This window comes from Clavelina lepadiformis, chromosome 8 (assembly GCF_947623445.1).
Source record: "Clavelina lepadiformis chromosome 8, kaClaLepa1.1, whole genome shotgun sequence".
NCBI classification, from domain to species: Eukaryota; Metazoa; Chordata; class Ascidiacea; order Aplousobranchia; family Clavelinidae; genus Clavelina; species Clavelina lepadiformis.
Window position 1 is genome coordinate 6,999,272 of NC_135247.1, and position 18,469 is coordinate 7,017,740.

At 35.7% G+C, this 18,469-nt stretch overlaps 1 protein-coding gene across 2 annotated transcripts; it reads left to right on the forward strand.

Moving 5' to 3' along the window:
• Nucleotides 1-387: 387 nt before the first annotated feature.
• On the forward strand, nucleotides 388-12,121 carry LOC143469140 (hyccin-like). Of its 2 annotated transcripts, XM_076966719.1 has the most exons (12): nucleotides 388-1,372; nucleotides 1,658-1,919; nucleotides 2,986-3,238; nucleotides 9,191-9,298; nucleotides 9,432-9,571; nucleotides 9,644-9,797; nucleotides 9,879-10,107; nucleotides 10,219-10,276; nucleotides 10,707-10,786; nucleotides 10,872-10,966; nucleotides 11,188-11,389; nucleotides 11,653-12,121. In XM_076966719.1, exons 2-12 carry the CDS (start codon nucleotides 1,696-1,698, stop codon nucleotides 11,922-11,924), a joined length of 1,815 nt encoding a protein of 604 aa, XP_076822834.1. In that variant the 5' UTR covers nucleotides 388-1,372; nucleotides 1,658-1,695; the 3' UTR covers nucleotides 11,925-12,121. The 2 variants fall into 2 exon arrangements, with proteins under 2 accessions (XP_076822834.1, XP_076822833.1); XM_076966718.1 differs by lacking the exon at nucleotides 388-1,372 and having other exon boundaries at nucleotides 1,431-1,919.
• Nucleotides 12,122-18,469: the final 6,348 nt, after the last annotated feature.

Consider the following 18,469-nt stretch of genomic DNA (forward strand, 5'->3'; position numbering starts at 1 on the left):
ATATAATTAAATAGGACAGAAAAATGCTGTAAATGATGTTTGTTGAAGTCATATTTATACAAATATTAAACAAGAAATATTTTGAATTTCTCACAGTGCAATATAAATCTAAATTTTTTTGAAATGTAAATCAATCTAAATCTAGATTCTGAATCTAATATTTAAGCATTTTTGGCTTAGGGGAATTCCCAAATTTAGCATTTTTTTTTTTTTGTGTGTGATAAGTTTGGGGCTTACCAGTGAGTTTAAAAGCTAAACTTTGAGATTTTTTTGGACAAATTTAAGCCTAGTTTTGTTTGACACAAAATGGGATTAGTCTATTTAACTTAAAATTTTCAAACATGACCGACATATAAACAACTCTACCCGATTTCCTAGCTTTAATACAGAAGTAACCAAGGGCCAAGGCTACTTTACAGATTGGAAAGTTTGCCAATTGCACGGGGGATTAATATTAATTGCGCATATAATGGCAATTGGGGTCTAGTGCAGAAGTGTGCGTTAGGTATTTGGATCAAGTTTAAATAGAATGTATTCTGTGGCAAACAAGTAAAGAGTAATAGGTATAATTATTGCGTATACTTAAGTTATTAAGTGTATAACACGAACATTTTGCGTTAAATGAACCTAAACTAGTTTACCGTTGGTATATTTGTATTGGTTTATGTAAATGGTAACCTACAGTGAAGTCTTGGCTGTTGGCTTTAGCCTAGTCCGGTACCGCCATCAGTAACTGCAGTAAAAACAAGAATGCTTTTCCAGTTTTACTGTCAGTGTCATATGTTACATTCCTACAGGCCCAGTATATGCTGAAAATAAACATTATACAAAATCACTTACCTATAGAGACGTATTCCATCCAAAACACGTTAGCTAGCCTACCATACCTAATACAAACCCCAGTCATGAAGCATATTGTTTTTACACTGTGACGTCATAATTCATGACCGCCCTCTTTGTTATAATAGGAGGCCAAAGTCGTGATGCAATTTTGGCAATAACTGCTTTACCACTACATTTTAATAAAAATCCTTTTAGCCAATATATTTCCTGGCATCTACTGTTTGATTTAAAGCCAACTTGTTTTTGGACTTGCCCCTCACTTTAAATGGCTTAAAATGAATAAAGAAATCTGACGCAAATCTTTCGCTGTTCCATGTCATACGATTGTTTTTGATTTTGTTGTTGGTTGTGCACTGTTTCAATTTACTGAAATAACAAAATTTTTGTTTTCTCTCTCGCTTTTGATTTTTAAAAGTTACTATAACTCTGGTTAGCAATAGTCTATAGGTAGCACTGTTTGATAACCCAATATAAATTTTGGACAAATTCAAGTCAGGGATTGACTGACACCTAGCATTTATACAAACTGGTAAAGTTAAAATTGTATAATAGTCTAGTAGACTTCAAAGTTAACTATCTGCTAATTAAAAGGTGATGTGTCACCGGTGCTTTATTCTTTAAATCACTACTGTTTTTGAGTTGATGTTATTAGGTTAGTTTAGTTTATATATAGGTTAATATGTTATGCACACCTGTAACTTGACATAACATGTATATAATTGAGACAAAGTACCTTAAATGTCCATTTTTCTCAGTGAAATACGTCAGCGAAAAACTAACAGTTTAATATTTTTTAATTTTTATTCACTTATAGTATTTTGTGTGATATTTGGACCTAAGTGCACCTATCAAATGGAACTAAAGCCTCCAATACCAGATGAGCAGGTTGTACGGGAATGGTTGGCCGAATTTAAAAGTTTACAAGATTCTTCAAGGCCAAGATATGCAAAGAAACTTAGTGAAAAAACACATGTAATGCTTTCTCTTCATGGAGTACTGATGTCTTCAAACAATGAAACATTGACACGACTTGTACAACCATCATGCCATCAGCTATTTGAATTTTATCGTAGTGGGTATGTTATTGGTTGTTGGTCCCAGGACCGTTGCTTTGTGTATTTATTTTTCATATTAAAATAACTTGGAGGCACTTGAATTGGCTTTATTATACTAAATTGTTTCATTAAAAACAATAACTGCAGAAATATTCATATTGTATTGGAAACTAACATGTTTTGGGCCTTAGAAATACAATTGTTCCTCTTCAGAATATAATATTACTCAATATACAACACACAGTATATAAATGACAAAGTGTAAATAATTAGAAAACGTGTCTTCCATGGGGATCATGATAAGCTTGTACAAAAGGTGGCACAGTATGATAAGACAGTAGTTGAAGTCCAAACATCAAAGGACAGAATTCAAAACTACGATAATATTTAAGGTATTCTGTTTTGGTATTTTATACATTTAACTACAAGCATTTACCTTTTCCCAATTAATAAGCTCCTATGTTCGGGGATTTTATATTCCATACCGTCCTTATTTCAAGGTTTTTGTTTAATTTCAGGGAATATATCTTAAAAAATATTGAAATTGTCCTTATTTCTGAGAAATGTCCTTAAATGTCCTTTTGACTTGCATCCTTACTTTGTGTTATTTTAAACAATACAATGATTTATATGCAGAGGGTTTTTCATATTATTTTCTGGCATCTCGTTTAATCGATGAGACAAAGTAATACATCCAGCGTTTTACAACCAACATTTTGTGACATCATAAAAAGAAATTTATGTACCACAAGTATGACATATCATAAAAGATCAGAGCGTTTAGCATTGCTAGCTAGCTAGCTAGGAAAGGCTAGTTTTGTATTGATGATATATTATTTTTTCAGCTAAAAATTTACTACAGCCAAAATCAATTTGATATCAGTCAAAACATTGCTTCACCATTTTGTTTCGTTTTTGGTAGAAAAATCTTAGTTTGTTGTTTCCAGTTGTTCTTATTTTGGGCGCCAAATACATGTCGTACATGTAGACCTACCTGTATTGTATAGTATATTATACACCTCTTACATTCCCATGTTATTTCCAGCTAGAAATGACATTGATTTACTCTCCTTTGTGTTTAATGCAGGTTCTCAGAAATGAAAATGTTTGCGATTGACATGTTTCCAGCTATGATTGGAACATACATGCAAATGTGTTCATCTCCAGACCATGAAACATCATTATACAAACTATCTCTTGGGACATATCTTTTGTCAATATACAACCTAGTCTGTGACGAAAAAGAAAAGGACAACTCTAACCAAGAACAGTTAGACTCTGAATGCGGAGTGGAAATCCCTAGTATTGTTTATCCTTCTATATATCATGATCCTATGGTGGTGAGTGTTTTCAAAATCTGATGTGTCTTATTAGACCAGAATTTGCGTTTAAAGAGTACTACCAGGTTTTTACACTGATTTGTTCCTCAAGCAATAATTAGTTCACTGCCGCAGGTAGCTTTTTGGAGTGTAAAAAGTTACACTGTATTTCAAATAGTTGTAGACCGTTGTATTTTTATGAAGCTGTACAAAACGGTGTTTGTATATAAATTCCCAAAGTTTCGAAAGCTAAGTTAGTAAAGTGTAATTGATGGTGTTGGAACGTGATGTCTCAGGCATTTACCATCAACTTCTGTCTAACATGAACATATTACATACACTCTGTACTTTGTCATAAAGAATAACGTCAGAACTTTACACACTATTATAATCTGGGAGCCCAGGTAGGCTACGGTACCGTGCACCCCTACCACAACCAAATGCCGTGAGCTTTTTTTTATTCTATGGAATGTCACGAACATGTTTATCACCGGTAACAATGAGTTAACTCATTCTCGCAATATGTTTTTGCATCGTACTTAATGTTGCCTTTTCCGAGTCTTTTTTTTAAGTAATGCGCCGCTTTGAATTTACAATTAACTTGCATGGCTACTATCACTGGTCAACACGGTTTTTGCGGCAGACTGTGTTGGGGTCTTTTTTACCTAATTTTGGGGCGCTGAATCCCAATCTGGCATTATTTTTTTCTATTACATCACGTTTTTGAGATAATATATATGTTCATTATAAATAATACCGCAAATCAGAAACCGCCTTGAAATGTAGAGGTTGTTTTAATCAAAACTGCTGGAACGCATAATCATGCAAAACACAAACACAAAGCCTCGAAATCATTTAAAAAACATCACTAGAAACTAGCCGTTGAACAATCAATGTAATGATACAGAAATGCCACAATCTTTAAAAGCTCGAAAATTTTCGTTTTAATGGCTTTAATTTATGGGTAGTGGTGTAATTTTCTCCCTTCAAGTTCCAGCAGTAATCTGCCATCATGTGGCAGTCCCATCGGCCTTGGTAGCGCTCTTTCATATAACTCTAATGTCTTAGTGAAAACGTTCACCTTATTCTTCACTGAAGTCCCCAAGGTTTTCAGGAAAGTAATCTAAATGATTTTTCAGAAAATGTAGCTTTATGCTCATATTGCATTCATCTCTTGCATGCTGGACAACATTTCTTTTACGAGGTCTCGATAGTTCTCTGCCTTTCTGTTGCCAAAGGAGTTACTAACAACTAAAGAAAAAGCATTCCAAGCCCTTACTTCAACTGTGTTCATTGATGCTGCAAAGTTTGGATCTCTGAGCAGCTTCCTTATTTGTGGGCCACTAAAAACTCCAGCCTTTTTCTTTCTTTTCTTCACTGAGACTTGGGAAGGCTTAGCAGATGTACTTAAAGCAATCTCCATTGTGATCAAGAGCCTTAGCATACCATTTCATTGCCCAAAGTTTGATGGGAAGTAGCAGCAGGATGATCTTCTTGGTATCTACTAACGGGTTATGAATGATATTTTTCTCTCCAGGTGTTAAACTGTTCCTTTCTGGCTACTTATCTTTTATCCAATGCTCATCTATGGCTCTGCTATCCCAGTAGCAGAGAAAACAAGAGTATTTGGTGTAACCACCTTGCTGTCCTAACAGAAGGTTCATTATTTTTATGTCTACAAATAATCCCCAGCCATGATCACTGTACTTCAGTGTTTCCAGCACATCCTTAATGTTTTCATACGTTTCTTTGAGTGTCACAGAATGTCCTACTGGAATCGATGCATATTTATTTCCATTGTGAAGTAACACGCACTTCAGGCTTCGTTTTGAGCTGTCAATTTTCTTTTACATTATACGAACAATGTTATGTTTATTGTTGACAATCTTTACGTTTTACTAAAGAGCAGGGTGCTGTCACAAAAAGCATTGGCCTTTTAATTCTCCAGGGCAGATGTATACAGATAAAGATGGTAACTAAGTAATGAGATACGAAAGAAAAAATAAATGCGTCCACATATATTTTCGAAATTCGAAACTTGAAGCTTAGACACTATAGTTTTTAAATGTAATTTCTTTAATATACCATTATTACGATTAAAATCACATATGCGATACTTAAATATCGTAAAATCATAAAATCTAGGTATTCCTTATATGGATGTTTTAATTTGCCGAATACACATGAAAAGTATGTAAATACAATAACATAACTCATACCTAATTAGACAAAAAAATGCGTATCATGTGTCTTCTTTAAATAGCCAACCTGCAGGATAAAAAGTGACCAATGTATGTATGTATTTTGCCTATAGCGATTTTAACTCCGTTAGAACATTACCCACGCACCTTACTCTGTGGAATATTATGATCATCATATAAGGATAATGTTGGCTACAGTTTTAAAAATGTCAGTCATGCACTTTCTATGGAATTTAGCTTCACATGCAAACAAATTAAAGCCCCTGATTCGAGTGAGCAACTTTTCATAATTTTTTCTGCCATATCAAAACTTAATTTCCAACCATCACTTTGAAATTGAGCTAAGGTTTGCATAGTCCTGGTGCCTTAACTTTAAATGCCAACTTTTTGCCAGATCCGCAAAATATACAGTCTGCTTTAACTATTCACCTCTTCACTTTTACTAAGCTACAAACTATACTAACGAAACGACTTAATCACCCTCTAAAGATGGAATAACTAGTGTTGCGCTTAACTCAAAGTTTAATTAGGTAATTTATGCCACATGGCTGTGCGTTATTACATAATTTTGTCTATATTGCTGCACGTGTTGTTTTATGCTAATACTGTATCATTGTTGTTTATTGCCAAAGCAGATATCATTAACACCATATTATATCACAAGTAATTACTTAATAATTAGTTTCAGTTGCACAAAACTTTGTGTTTGTTTTGACAGCAGACACTCCATATTTCCCAGAAAAAAAACATCTGTTTTGACAAAGCACTTTACGGTTTATTCTTGTTTTATGTAAGAGTCAGGTTGAAATGTAAATAAACATTATTTGCTATAGTCGTTATTAATTGGACTTTTCAAACTTAATTGTATGTCGTAGCTTTATTGATGTAGTGTGTGATTTACTTTTGCTTGTGACGCAAAAGCGATATTCTTCGTGGGTGTTGTGCAGTGTGGTATCACTTTTACAGTTTAGCAGTGTCACTACCATGCTTTCCATACTCAATTTATGATCGTAGAAATAGTTAACAAAGAACGGTTACTATGTCACATTACAAACATTGTTTTCAGCTATTGCTCTATGTCAAAAAACGGCAATGTGAGCCGAGTGCAGCATACAGCGCGCATTTCAATTGCGTTTATGTAGTGAGTACAGACAGATAAAAAGCTAGTTATCGATGTTTTGTGTGCATAAAATATGCCGAAAAAGTAGGTTGTGTAATAGCGTAATTTGTATCAAATGTTAGTAACGGCAGCTGCATTATATAATTATTATCAATCACTTGCAACATTAAATAAGGCAAAGAAAGACTAAATGGAATGGTAATCAAGTAAAAAGAATGTATATTAGACATAGCAAAGGATAATCATAAAGTTAAGTTTTAATTTAACACATCAGATACAAGCCTTTGGCTTGCAACCAAAACAACCATTTAAGGCATACGTGTCAAACTCCCGGCCCGCGGGCCACATCCGGCCTGCTTTACAGTAAAACTTGGCCCGCAATGTTATTTTATACATAGAACTATTTCCGGCCCGCGAGATCATTGTACAGTATAAATTACTTTTTTCAAGCAAGAAACAAGATTATAACAAATCGCACAATACAGCAGCACAGCAGTTGCCCCACCATACGATAGAATAAATAGATTTATTTTAACGCTTGGAATCTGGGCTGCTTTTTTTCTTTATTGTTTGTTAATTCTTTAATGCCTTTGCAAGGAGATGAATGAAACATAATGACGTAAGAGAAAAATAATCAAAAATCGTCAAAAACATCAAAAATTTGGTGTTGTTTCGCTGCCTGTTTCAATTCATGTACTCGTGTCACGAAACGTTCAATCCAGTTTTATCCTTTCGGCCCGCGGCGTTAAATAAGTTTTGAGTTTTGGCCCCTGGTGCGATTGAGTTTGACACCCCTGATTTAAGGCAATGCTGTAATTCAGTCCTGTGTTTAATACTGTATACACAAACGCATACTGTAATAATATATTTCAGAAACAATGCTTCTAGGCTAACATTGCATGTATATAACAAACTATGTTGGCAGATGTTGGAAAGATTATTGGAGCCATGCAAGTTTTTCATAAATTCAAAGTGGCGCTTTACTAAAAAAAAATTCGGAAAAGACTTGGAAAAGGCAAAATTAGCTATGATGCATAAACGCATAGCGGGAATGAGTTATTTCACTGTTACCGATCTTAAATGTGTTTGGGACATTCCATAGAATAAAAAAAATCTAACAGCATTTGGTTGTGGTGGGGGTCCACAGTAGCCTAACTAGGCCTATGGGCTATATGGACTTTTACCAGATTTGGAGGATACAATTTACGTTTTCGCTTATATTAGATTTTTTTCAGCATTATTCTTACATCATTGCTACATAATTATTGACCAACCATTGTTTCAGCAGTGGTAAACTCTATGCTCTTTGTAAGCACTGTTGGACAGTACTTACAAGCCTTTAATTATCAGTTTTACAAGACCTTTTTTATAAATATTTCACAGTAACTAAGAAAGATTACATAGAGAGACTTTCAAACGACATTTTTCGTTGCATAAAATTTTTGACCTTAATTTTGGTTTCTCAATTAACTCAACAAACAAAAGCGATGAGTAGTGGATAGAACAAAAACAATATTGTTGTGTATTCCACAGCCCATTCTTTAGTTGTTGCAGCAACTGCACTATTGATACCAAGTGGAGACCTTAAATTTCAGATCTAGATCTTACTCACTTGAGTAGGTGCCAAGAAAGCAAAAAACTTGGATTGAAAATACTCAACAAGGTAGCTTTAAAGCCGAATCTTTGGACTTTCAGAGCATTGGGCAAATGTTAATGGAGTTTCAAAATCGACCTATACAGCGTTACAAAGTTGTTTCAAACGGCATTTCAAAAATGTACATCTTGAATTACTGGTTGCTATATGAATAATTACGACATCTTATTTCACTTGGAGGCTTTTTAAATTAGATTTTGTGCATAAAAATGCCCTTCATGCATTTTGGTCGAGGTGCCTAAACCTAGAATTTTGATCCAACTTTTAAAAACAGTGCAATCTTACCTTAAAAAACGCTGTTGCTCACCATTCTGGCGGACTTACGCATTCAAACGTAAGGGAACCAATGATGGCCACAACAATTTGAAAAACTTGAGGAAAGTGATCATTGGAAAATCTAGATCTTGCATACGAACACTAAGTTAGATTTTGTCATTTTGCATTCTTTTGGGTTACTGTTACCAATGTCAGGTTGCTTACATAAATTTTGTTACAATTTTAACAATAGTTGGTCGCTAGTTGTAAAAAATTTTCAAAGTTGATTTCACCGTTAGCCAGGTTGGCCACCCCTGGGTTACACCAAGTTATTATTTTGTGCGTAATGTTATTTTCTATTGCATTGTATTTTGTGCATTGTAAACTCTTTGTTATATTTCAAATATTCATGTAACTTACTTCACCACCCATACCATAATTGCAAAAACTAAATGCTAAATTTTTTTGGCCACATCTCATATTGCCCACTTGTCTCCCTGCATCTTTGTCATGTGATGTCTAGTGCTAAGTTATAAGCAATACTGAACCGAGCTCAAGTATTGAAAATATGCCAATACTTTACTGAAAAGGTGGACTCGCATTTGACTCAGCCCATCAGTAAGGGCCAAGATAGTCAGTACCTTTAGCACCTTTATGCTAGCTTGTAAATGATAATATGGGCAGAAGTGTTATGTGAAGTAGCAGTCTATGATGCTTCCAATGACCTGTGCCAATGTTTTCAGCATCCATTTTCCGAACACACATTAAACATGCCCAATCCTGTAAGAACATATGCACATTTACCAATAGCCACTGTGGAAACCACCATTGTTCCTTCAAACAGATGCAAAGTAAGTAATGAAAATAGAGAAACACATCTTAGTGCAAACATTAATGTACGAATAAAGTAGTTTGATGTAAGCAATTTATGTCAAAAGATTGGCTCTCTGCTTTAGTTCAAGTGGAACAATATACTTTATTCAGATTCTGAATGTCATTATGTCTTCATACTGTGACCACATCACCAGTGTTTCAAAATATTCACTGCAGCAGTTGTGTCGTGTATGTGTACAAATCTCCTGCATAGGTTTTCCTTGGCATCAAAGTATTCTTAAAACAGCAAGGTGACTGGGTGGAAAAAGTGTGATATACTCTTTTTTAATAGATCGCATAGTTTTTACCACTTTTTGCTGTAGATCCAAGAATGATCGTAGAATCGGACTGGAAAATAATTTGTGTTTGACACTTCTTCGTGCAATTTATCATGCACTTTATAATGGCTGTCGGGTTGAGGCCACGCGAGCTGTACAGGCAGTGCAAAAACGTGCAACGTATGAAGTTTCCCCTCAGGTATTAGAAATATATATATTTTTTAAACACTCAGCAACCAATGTGCTATGTTTTGCTAAGGTTTTGTTTCCCATCATGCAGGTGCTGCTACTATGTAATGCCATAATGAATTCTGTGGATCATGAGAAAGGTAAATTTAGCGATGACACCCCCCTTGGACTTACAGAGACCTTAACCCCAGTTATGACAAGAACATCCAGCAAGAAGGTAATGCGACATGCCGTCACTGCTCAATCAATTAAACACTACAAATGGCAGCACACAAGTGAAGAGGTATCAGGAGATTTTACACTCAGCCTCCAGCAGGAAGGTTGGTGATTGGTGTAGAATAACATGATATTAAAGTATTACATGGTGACATTTTTATAGTGCAGGTTTTGTTGGCCTTCTCAAATGTCTCCATTATATTTTTACCGTTTAGAATCTATCGCTAAAGAAAAACATCAGAGCACCTTGACAACAGAGCATGATGAAAACAGGTGCGTTTTGTCTGAAATGCAGTCAGATATTATTGTAGACATGATAACACCAGACTACCAGAGGCTCCAACTCTTAATGGTAAATCTACAAAAAGGATTTTGGGAAATTTTTTGAATTCCTTTGTTCCTTTTGAAACAAAACAGGTCTCTTTTCCCAGAAAGGAAAATAATCACACAAAACATTTTAGTTTATTCAAGAATCGTTTACCAACAACGAGGTGGAAGGTCAAACAATTGTGTTAGAGCGTCAATTTTGAAAATATTTACACCTTTTTATCATATATCTTTTAAAATATTTACCTTAATGACCCACCGTTTTTTTAACTGAATAAAAGTACAGTTGAATCTTTTGATTAACATCTTTTCAAGCTTGGCAATCAACAAATTTTCAAAACACTGTGTTACTAAAGTTTCACTATGAAATTTTCAGCAAGCAGCACATTTCACCGTCACAAGTTAACAAGTCCAAATTTAAAAAGTCCATGCCATCACCAAGTGCGCATGGCTCAGGTAAGATAAGCAACGTTTCGTTTTAAAAAGCTGTAAACTTTTCAAAACATGCTGACCCTTACTTTACATGTACTTGATATTTTAGGTGCTGAAAAAATTATGAAAAACGTGGCAACTTCTGCAAGTGAAAAGAAAAGCAAGAAATGGCTTGCTTCTACCAAATCAAATGAGGATGAACGTGTAAGTTTAAAACAACAGTTTACTGGACAAGTTTATTAGCAGCACTGTAAAATTACGTTTTAGTCTTCGTCTTTTTGCTTAGTGTGATTGTACAATGCAGTTATCATTACGGTTTACACTGTTAATAGGAAAGTGCTGTTATATTTGCAAATACGCTGTAGTTTTAATAAATGAATACAAATATCAAGGTATGATACATATTCATTAATTTCTACCTTTAGACAAGGCATAGAAATCCATCTGGTACCTCAGTGGAGTATAGAAATTCACCAAATCGGAAAGGTTCCCACCGTTTAAGTTCCACAAGTGTCCCTTCTCTGAAGCATTTCAACATAGAGGAGCAAACAGGTTTAATTCATAAGGATATGGAGAGAAGTAATTCATTATCAAAAAGTGCAAGTGACGCTATGAATTCTAAGAGGAGTAAGTTTGAATTTGGTGGTTTACGGATTTATTTCCCCACATTTTAGGCTAGTGTTTGTAAATTGCCCAGCACAATAAGAAAATAGATTATAAATAATAATTATGAGTTTATCGTCTTCAAGCACTCTCCATTGTAGAGCCACTTCGGATAGTTACTGCTTACCTTTTCGCTGTGTGCCAGCCAGTAAAGATTTTCCTTTGGGATGAATATTAACATATTTGGTTTGAATTCCTTCATGAGCGTAGTCTTGTTTTGTTAACAGGGTCAGCTCACGAACCTTTAACGGGTAAGTTATCGGAAAGTCACAGCAGTCCTGGTCACAGTTTTTCGAAAAAGGGTCGTGGTGATAAATCTAAAGGAAAAGGCGAATCAAAAGATTTTCTACAGCAGTTCAGAAGATCTGGGTCGAAGAAAGGGAAAGAGAACAAAACGGGCAGCGTTCAAGACGGCCCTGATTCTGTACCATTATTAGAAACAACTGATCCAAGCCGTGCAAACAATAATCTAGAAAGTTCGGTGACAACAAAGATGTAATTGAACTGATATCTGCGCTTCGTTTATTGTTTTTTCGATATGCAACTTGCTTATAGGGCACTTTTCGGAGCTGCAATAATGTCAGTTTGTCGAATGAAGTCTACGTTCGATGCAGTATTTTAATTTTGTTTGAATTATGTTGTTCTCAGTAGCTTGTCCTTACGTATACCATGAATTACAACTGCACAATAGCGTGAGTAGTTGACTACATTTTCCCAAGTCTGTTAGTTGGTGTAATTGAGTCAAAGTTTATACAGATGATGTGCTAATGGTATAACTAAAGTCATAATCCACTCTCAGCCAAGCATAAAAAGAGTTGCTGTGAGTCATAATAATTTACCAATATTATTACCAAAACTAACCCAATCTTTAATGAGGAATATTTTGAAATATTGAAATACTGTGCCAGTTGTTTCTTAGTCGTATTGATTCTGTGCCATTCTAGACCTTGTTAACCCAAACTTTTGCGGGGGAGTATGCCCTTGTACCCCCTTGTCACGATAGATAAGTACGTCTCTTGGACTTGTAAAACTGCAATAATCGCCACACAAGGACCTCTTTTCTACACAGAAGCAGAGGCGGATTAGCGAACTGAATCAGCCAGGGAATTTAAACATGCAGAGCGGCTCTTGTCATTTTCGCATTAAAAAAATTTGAAAGTGAAACGTGTGTATGAGGAAAATAGCTCCTTTTTTGCAAGAATTCTGCGCATTTTAATACTGCTTTACGCTATCTTATTTACTACATTCGAAATACTAGCAGGAAAAACCCACAAAAAGATGAGTCTATAAAATGTCCATCGCTTAGCTGACTTCTTAAACGTGTCTTCGCATTTAGCCCATATAGCTACTTTAACTTGCTAAAAGTTCTTGCACGGATACAAAAAGAGCAAGGCGGTCGGCCATATAACCGCTTCTAACGACCTTTGGTACAATCAGTTAGAAGCTATATTTTTACCAGTAGATACTGTTGTCTTGGCGAAATGAGGGTGAAATCTGAAATATTTTCTATTTTATCTTGCGACGACTTTACAAACCCCAGAGTAATTTTGGTACAAAACGGCGTTCGACCTAATATTGGCATTTGCAAACAAATGTTGAAATTTTTGGAACTGGCACAGCGCAATTTACTGACTGATCTCGACCTTCTGATGGATGACGTGCTAACATTTGCAAAATCTTCTTAAATGCTCATCAAACTCAGAAATGCAATTTCTTTCAATCTCTTTTTCTTTTTCTCGCATTTCTCTCAATACCAGCTTTCCTCATTTTAATCATCTTTTTCTTCTATTTCTTAAAATACAGAAGAGTTTTTAATTTTGGGTGTTTACCCCAATATATTTTGTTTTCACTTTTTAAAGCAGTGCGTGCATGTATACTGTGCTAAGAGCCTAACTCAAGTCAATTATGTTATGTTTTTTTCCAACTTCTCACAAATTACTTTCACAAGGCAGCAGCTTGCTAACTTGAAAGATAAACAACTCACTAAGCTACTGTTACTTTGCAACAAGAAGTTGTCAAAGTAAATTTGCGAAAAATTTTGATATAACCAACCAGTCCGACGTGTGTGGAGAGGAAATTTAAATTCGATTAATTTGGTTCTTAATAACGAATTTTAAAACACACAGCGGAAGTGCAACAGAGTATACTGTGTTAGGCAGCCCTAAGTGTATTAGTGGACGTTAACGGCGGGAATTGTTTATTTATAGTTTTAACTGGAAATGTTTATTAATACAACACAGTAAGATAATATAGAGAAAACACCAGAGCATAATGTTTGCGAAATCTTAAAGCATAAGACGATTCCATGTAGATTAAACGCTCGTTAAGTGGGAAAAATTGTAAAATCTAATTTATATATGAAATTACTTATATACATGCAGGGTCGGCGCTAACATGCGCGTAGCCGAACGCTAGAGCTGATGCCTCATGGCGACGCCCCTTGTCGGTTTGAAATACTTTCATTTAATAATAACGAAAACTTTGTGCAAATCAGCTCCCAGCGGAGCTTTAGTTCATGATATACTGTCACCAGAAGAGATTCTTTCCAGTAAAAATGAAACAAAGCGTTTATATTAGCGAAAATAAAACCTAAATTGTTATTTTTTATTTAGGTGCTAGACAGCGCGGGACCCAATGCAGTTGCATCGCATGCATTTACCAAAATTTGGCCCTGTGTATATGCTACGTCCGCTGTTTTCCAGCAAACGTTAGTCGTTCATGCTTATAACATGTCATCTGAGCGTACTGACAGACCCTCAGTCAAGCGGCCCACCGGAAAATTTCCCGAACTCCCGGTGGGCTAATCCGCCTATGCACAGAAGAACTCCATCCATTCTAAATTACATGTGACTTACCAAAAAATTTCAAAATTTTTTTAATCGGAAGTTGGTTACCCTATTCACCGTAAGTGAGTTCGCAGTCCGTTGTTAAAAACAGGTGGTTTGGTTAGGTAAAAAGTCGATCTAAGCTATTTAGGGTTTAACTGAAGTTATAGATTTAAATTAGATGAAAGATTTAGGTTAGGCTACTATAACAGTATGTTATGACATTTAGCTAGGTTAACAAGAAACCATAAAAAATAGGTTTAAACGTACAGTTTTTTCCGGTGATTTAGTGACAGCCTAAAATAAACCTATTGCCGCAGAAATTGCTTTTGATAGCGATATATGAAATATTGCAGGAAAACATTTTATGATGACTATTTCACATGAAAGAAATTTTCAGGCACATTCTAAAGAATTTTATTTTGGTAAAACTTAAAATATGGTCATTCATTGCAACTGCAAATATCATTTAAGTTATGTTTCAGAATTTACGTTTACCGTTTAGTAAGGTATAGTAATTACATTTTACGATTATGCTGTTAAGTGCAAAGCATTTATGAGAGTTAGCATGTGGATGTAGATTTACTGAAAATTACTGGACATGTAATATTTAGATTTGAAAAGATTTTATCGGCTTCAAAGAGGCCCAACTGAATATTGTTTGATTTTATCTCTCTTGGAGGCTCTGCTAATCTGTTTTATTTGTGTAATAAGTTATTCCACGAACCTACATACACAGTTGGGTTTAATGAAAGGGAAAAATAAAGCAAACACAAGGGCCCGACGGTCCGTGCAAGGCAACAAAAATTTCTACATGGCAAATGTCAATTTGTAGTGAGTCTAACTACAAACATAGATTTTTGCTTAAAAGTTTGTGTTTGTGTAGTTAACTTGCATAATCATCTCGCACGCTCAGCTAAGTTATGATAATTTAAGCGTTACAACTTTGTCACAATTTCCTGCAAAAGATTACGCAATTTCCAGGAAGAAACAACCAAGTAGCAAACCCACAAAACAGAAGTCGTTTCGCAGGTATTCGATGTCGAAGTCCACCCTTTTCTGAGGTCACATATTACAGATATCATTTATTTTGTTTTTAAGTAAGTAGGCCTACAATACAGTACTATGAGTCTGTGACCGACCGACTACCGTTTTTTGTATCATTGCTGTGACTATGCGCTAATGGTGACTACTGAATACAACACTAAACGTACACCCGCTTGTTGCGTCATAATAGCGCAATTATAGTTATTGTTTTTCAGAATTCATTTGTCCGCCAAAATTTCATGGGCAGCGAAAGTGGCATTGGTAGTTCGAGCTTATTTAGCCTTGTGTCGTGGTATTTGTTACACAGAGAACTTACCTAGTTCAGAAACCATGGTATCAGATATACTGTAAGGTTAAATGTTACAAATGGTAGCTTGTCAAAAGAAAATAGCCAAACGTAGTAAAAAAAGGCGGCGATTCATAACGGTAATCAGCCTACTGAGACTTAGCTAGGCTGTCTACCAACCGGTTTTGTTCCGGTTCTTTAGTGTACGCCATACGGTACGGTAGTGTATCAACAACGCAAAGGCAAGGTTGTTAATGTCTTACGCACGGTAACAAGCAGTCTAGCCTATAATACGAAGGTTTTTGTTCAAGTGAGTTGTGCATTTGTCGTAGCTACAATATTCTTGTTCAAAAGCAGAACTGGCAGAACAGTCTGTTACCGGTATAGTGTAGCTGTACCGTAGCTTCAACCGGTACCTTCTTTAATCAAATCTCTTTAATGGTATGGTATGATAATATTTCACCCTCAGATTGAGTCTGCGCGACTTAAATTCGACGATGATTGCTCAACGCTCGAGCCCCAGTTGCCGAGCTAGCCATTGTGCAAGTTTCAAATTTTTTTTTCATTTTTGATATCATCTAGCCCACCTTTAGAACTGTTCACTAGGTCCACTGAACAGGAGTAAGCGTCGTTATTGCATAGCCCAAGAGCATTATAACGGTAACGCCATGCAGCAATTCGGTATCGAACATGACACACGGTTCCAGCTCTCTGACAATTCGGTTACCGAGCCTATGTTGTCAGGCTAATATCGTAAACATGATGCTGTTCCTACGGTACGTGGGGTAGGATATTTTACGAAAGTGCAGACTGGAAATGAAGCCCATCAGTTCAAAACGGTTTTATCCTATTATGAACTCAAAGTTCTGTATAAATGAAAGTATAAAACTACATTTTACCCCATAAAAATGGCACGGTACCTAAGTACAACTTGTGGGGAACAATACCCTTTGCTCTGCTTGCAACCCATTTTCCTAACTAGTTCCCATTAGGCTAAATGCTAAAACACTTCTGGTAATGTTATTTTCCGGTATAATTATTGACGAATGTTTTTTGCTTTAAGATCATCTTGTTTTGTACTTGCCTCTTAAAGGTTAGTACTGGTAGTATTACTTATGTGCTAACCTACAGCTCTTGGGGTATCAGGCTATCGAAAGGAAAACTATTAAACCAATTTCAATATGCACAATATATTTCAAATTTGCCTGAATATCGATATCTTTGACACACAAATTTTTATCAACTCCCTGGTTATTTCAAATTAGAGATAATACTGTAGATATTTATTTGAGTTTTTCTATATTAAATGTTAGCTATGGCCGGGCGTCAAGTTCGCAGAGGGGGCGCCGCCCCAGGCTTTCATAACGCAAATAAACCCAGATATATCCTATTAAAAATGTTAATCTATATCGCACCGTAACACGACGAACACTGAAAGGCTTCATCCACATCCGAAGATTTTGACCCTAATTGCCAAAGTTGGCACGGTAGCCGAGTGATTCTAGCGCTGGCCTCCCAATATATCCTGCTCGTGTTCCGTGTTCGACACCCAGTGGAGTTATACCGCTGCACTGCCTTTGGGCAAGGTATTAACAACACCTGCTTCTGTTCAGTAGATCCTGTGGACAGTCCTAAATTCGGGCAATACTATATATATAAAAAATGTGTGACAATCGGACCTTGCATGAAGGCTAGCTCGGTAACCTGAGCTCGAGTGATGGGGAATTATCATCAGGTTTAAGTTGGGCAAGGACTTTCCTCAATCCACGGATAGAGATTAGACTGCCACTATTTCACCGGAAAAGATCGTGCGTTCGAAGCTATTTTTCACATTTTCTGGTTAACCTAATTTAACTGTTTTAACATACAGTAGTAACATAACCTAAATTTATCTTCTAATCTAAATCTGACTTCAATAAAATCATAAACAGCTAAGATAAACTTTTTGCTTTCCCATTCTCCTAACCTAACTGCCTATCTTTAACAATAGGCTGCGTGACCTACAAACGGTGAAATAGTCTTCGTAAAGATTAACATTCCATAATAACCATACTACATCATATTGCACAATTTTCGTCTACTCGCTCTGGGCTCTGCTTTACCGAGCATAGTAGCGTGCCTAAGCGGTTTTTCTCTTTTTGATTTTTCTGTCCAGTTTTTTTAACAGCTGCGTTACGACAAGGCGTTTAGTTGCTTCAATGCGATCCGTACCACATTCTTTCGTTTAAAAACTTCGCTTATTACTGTAGGTAAAATACTTGTGCTCGGATTTTGAATCTGCGTGGTTAAACTAAACATTTATTTGATGTTTTTATGTGTGGTTGGTGACAAAGGTAAGGGTAAGCTCCAACGAAAAACTGCGTAGCGAAAACGATTAAACGTAGGAATGGTTAAATTTATTTTCGCATTTTGTAAAGATTACGTCTTGGTCACCTACATCAGTTGCCTCTGGAAAATCGCTTTGAAAACAGGGATTTTTGGTTCATTATGTCGCATAAGCTGTATGTATATTTTTTGGAAATGAGCGGATGTGAAGTTTTACCATGCAAAAATCGTAGCTTGTCAAAACTTACTTTCGTAAAGTGAATATCAATTTTCCCTTTGTTCAGTGCTACAATTTTGTGAGATGTGCATAAATGCTGTAAAACAACATACCAAAACAACAGCAAAGTTCACCAAATATTCTTTGGCATTCCAAAAACTCCATTGAGTTATGGTATAACAGCCACAATTTTGAAAAGTTAAGAAACTAAACTTAAGGTGCGATTTCTACACGAATTATTGCGAAAAAGTTGTAAAAAATTAAGAAAATTCCGTTTGCTATTGAATGAAGAGGTCATTTGATATATTATAACTAACTGATAATTTCTAGTTAGTTTTAATCGG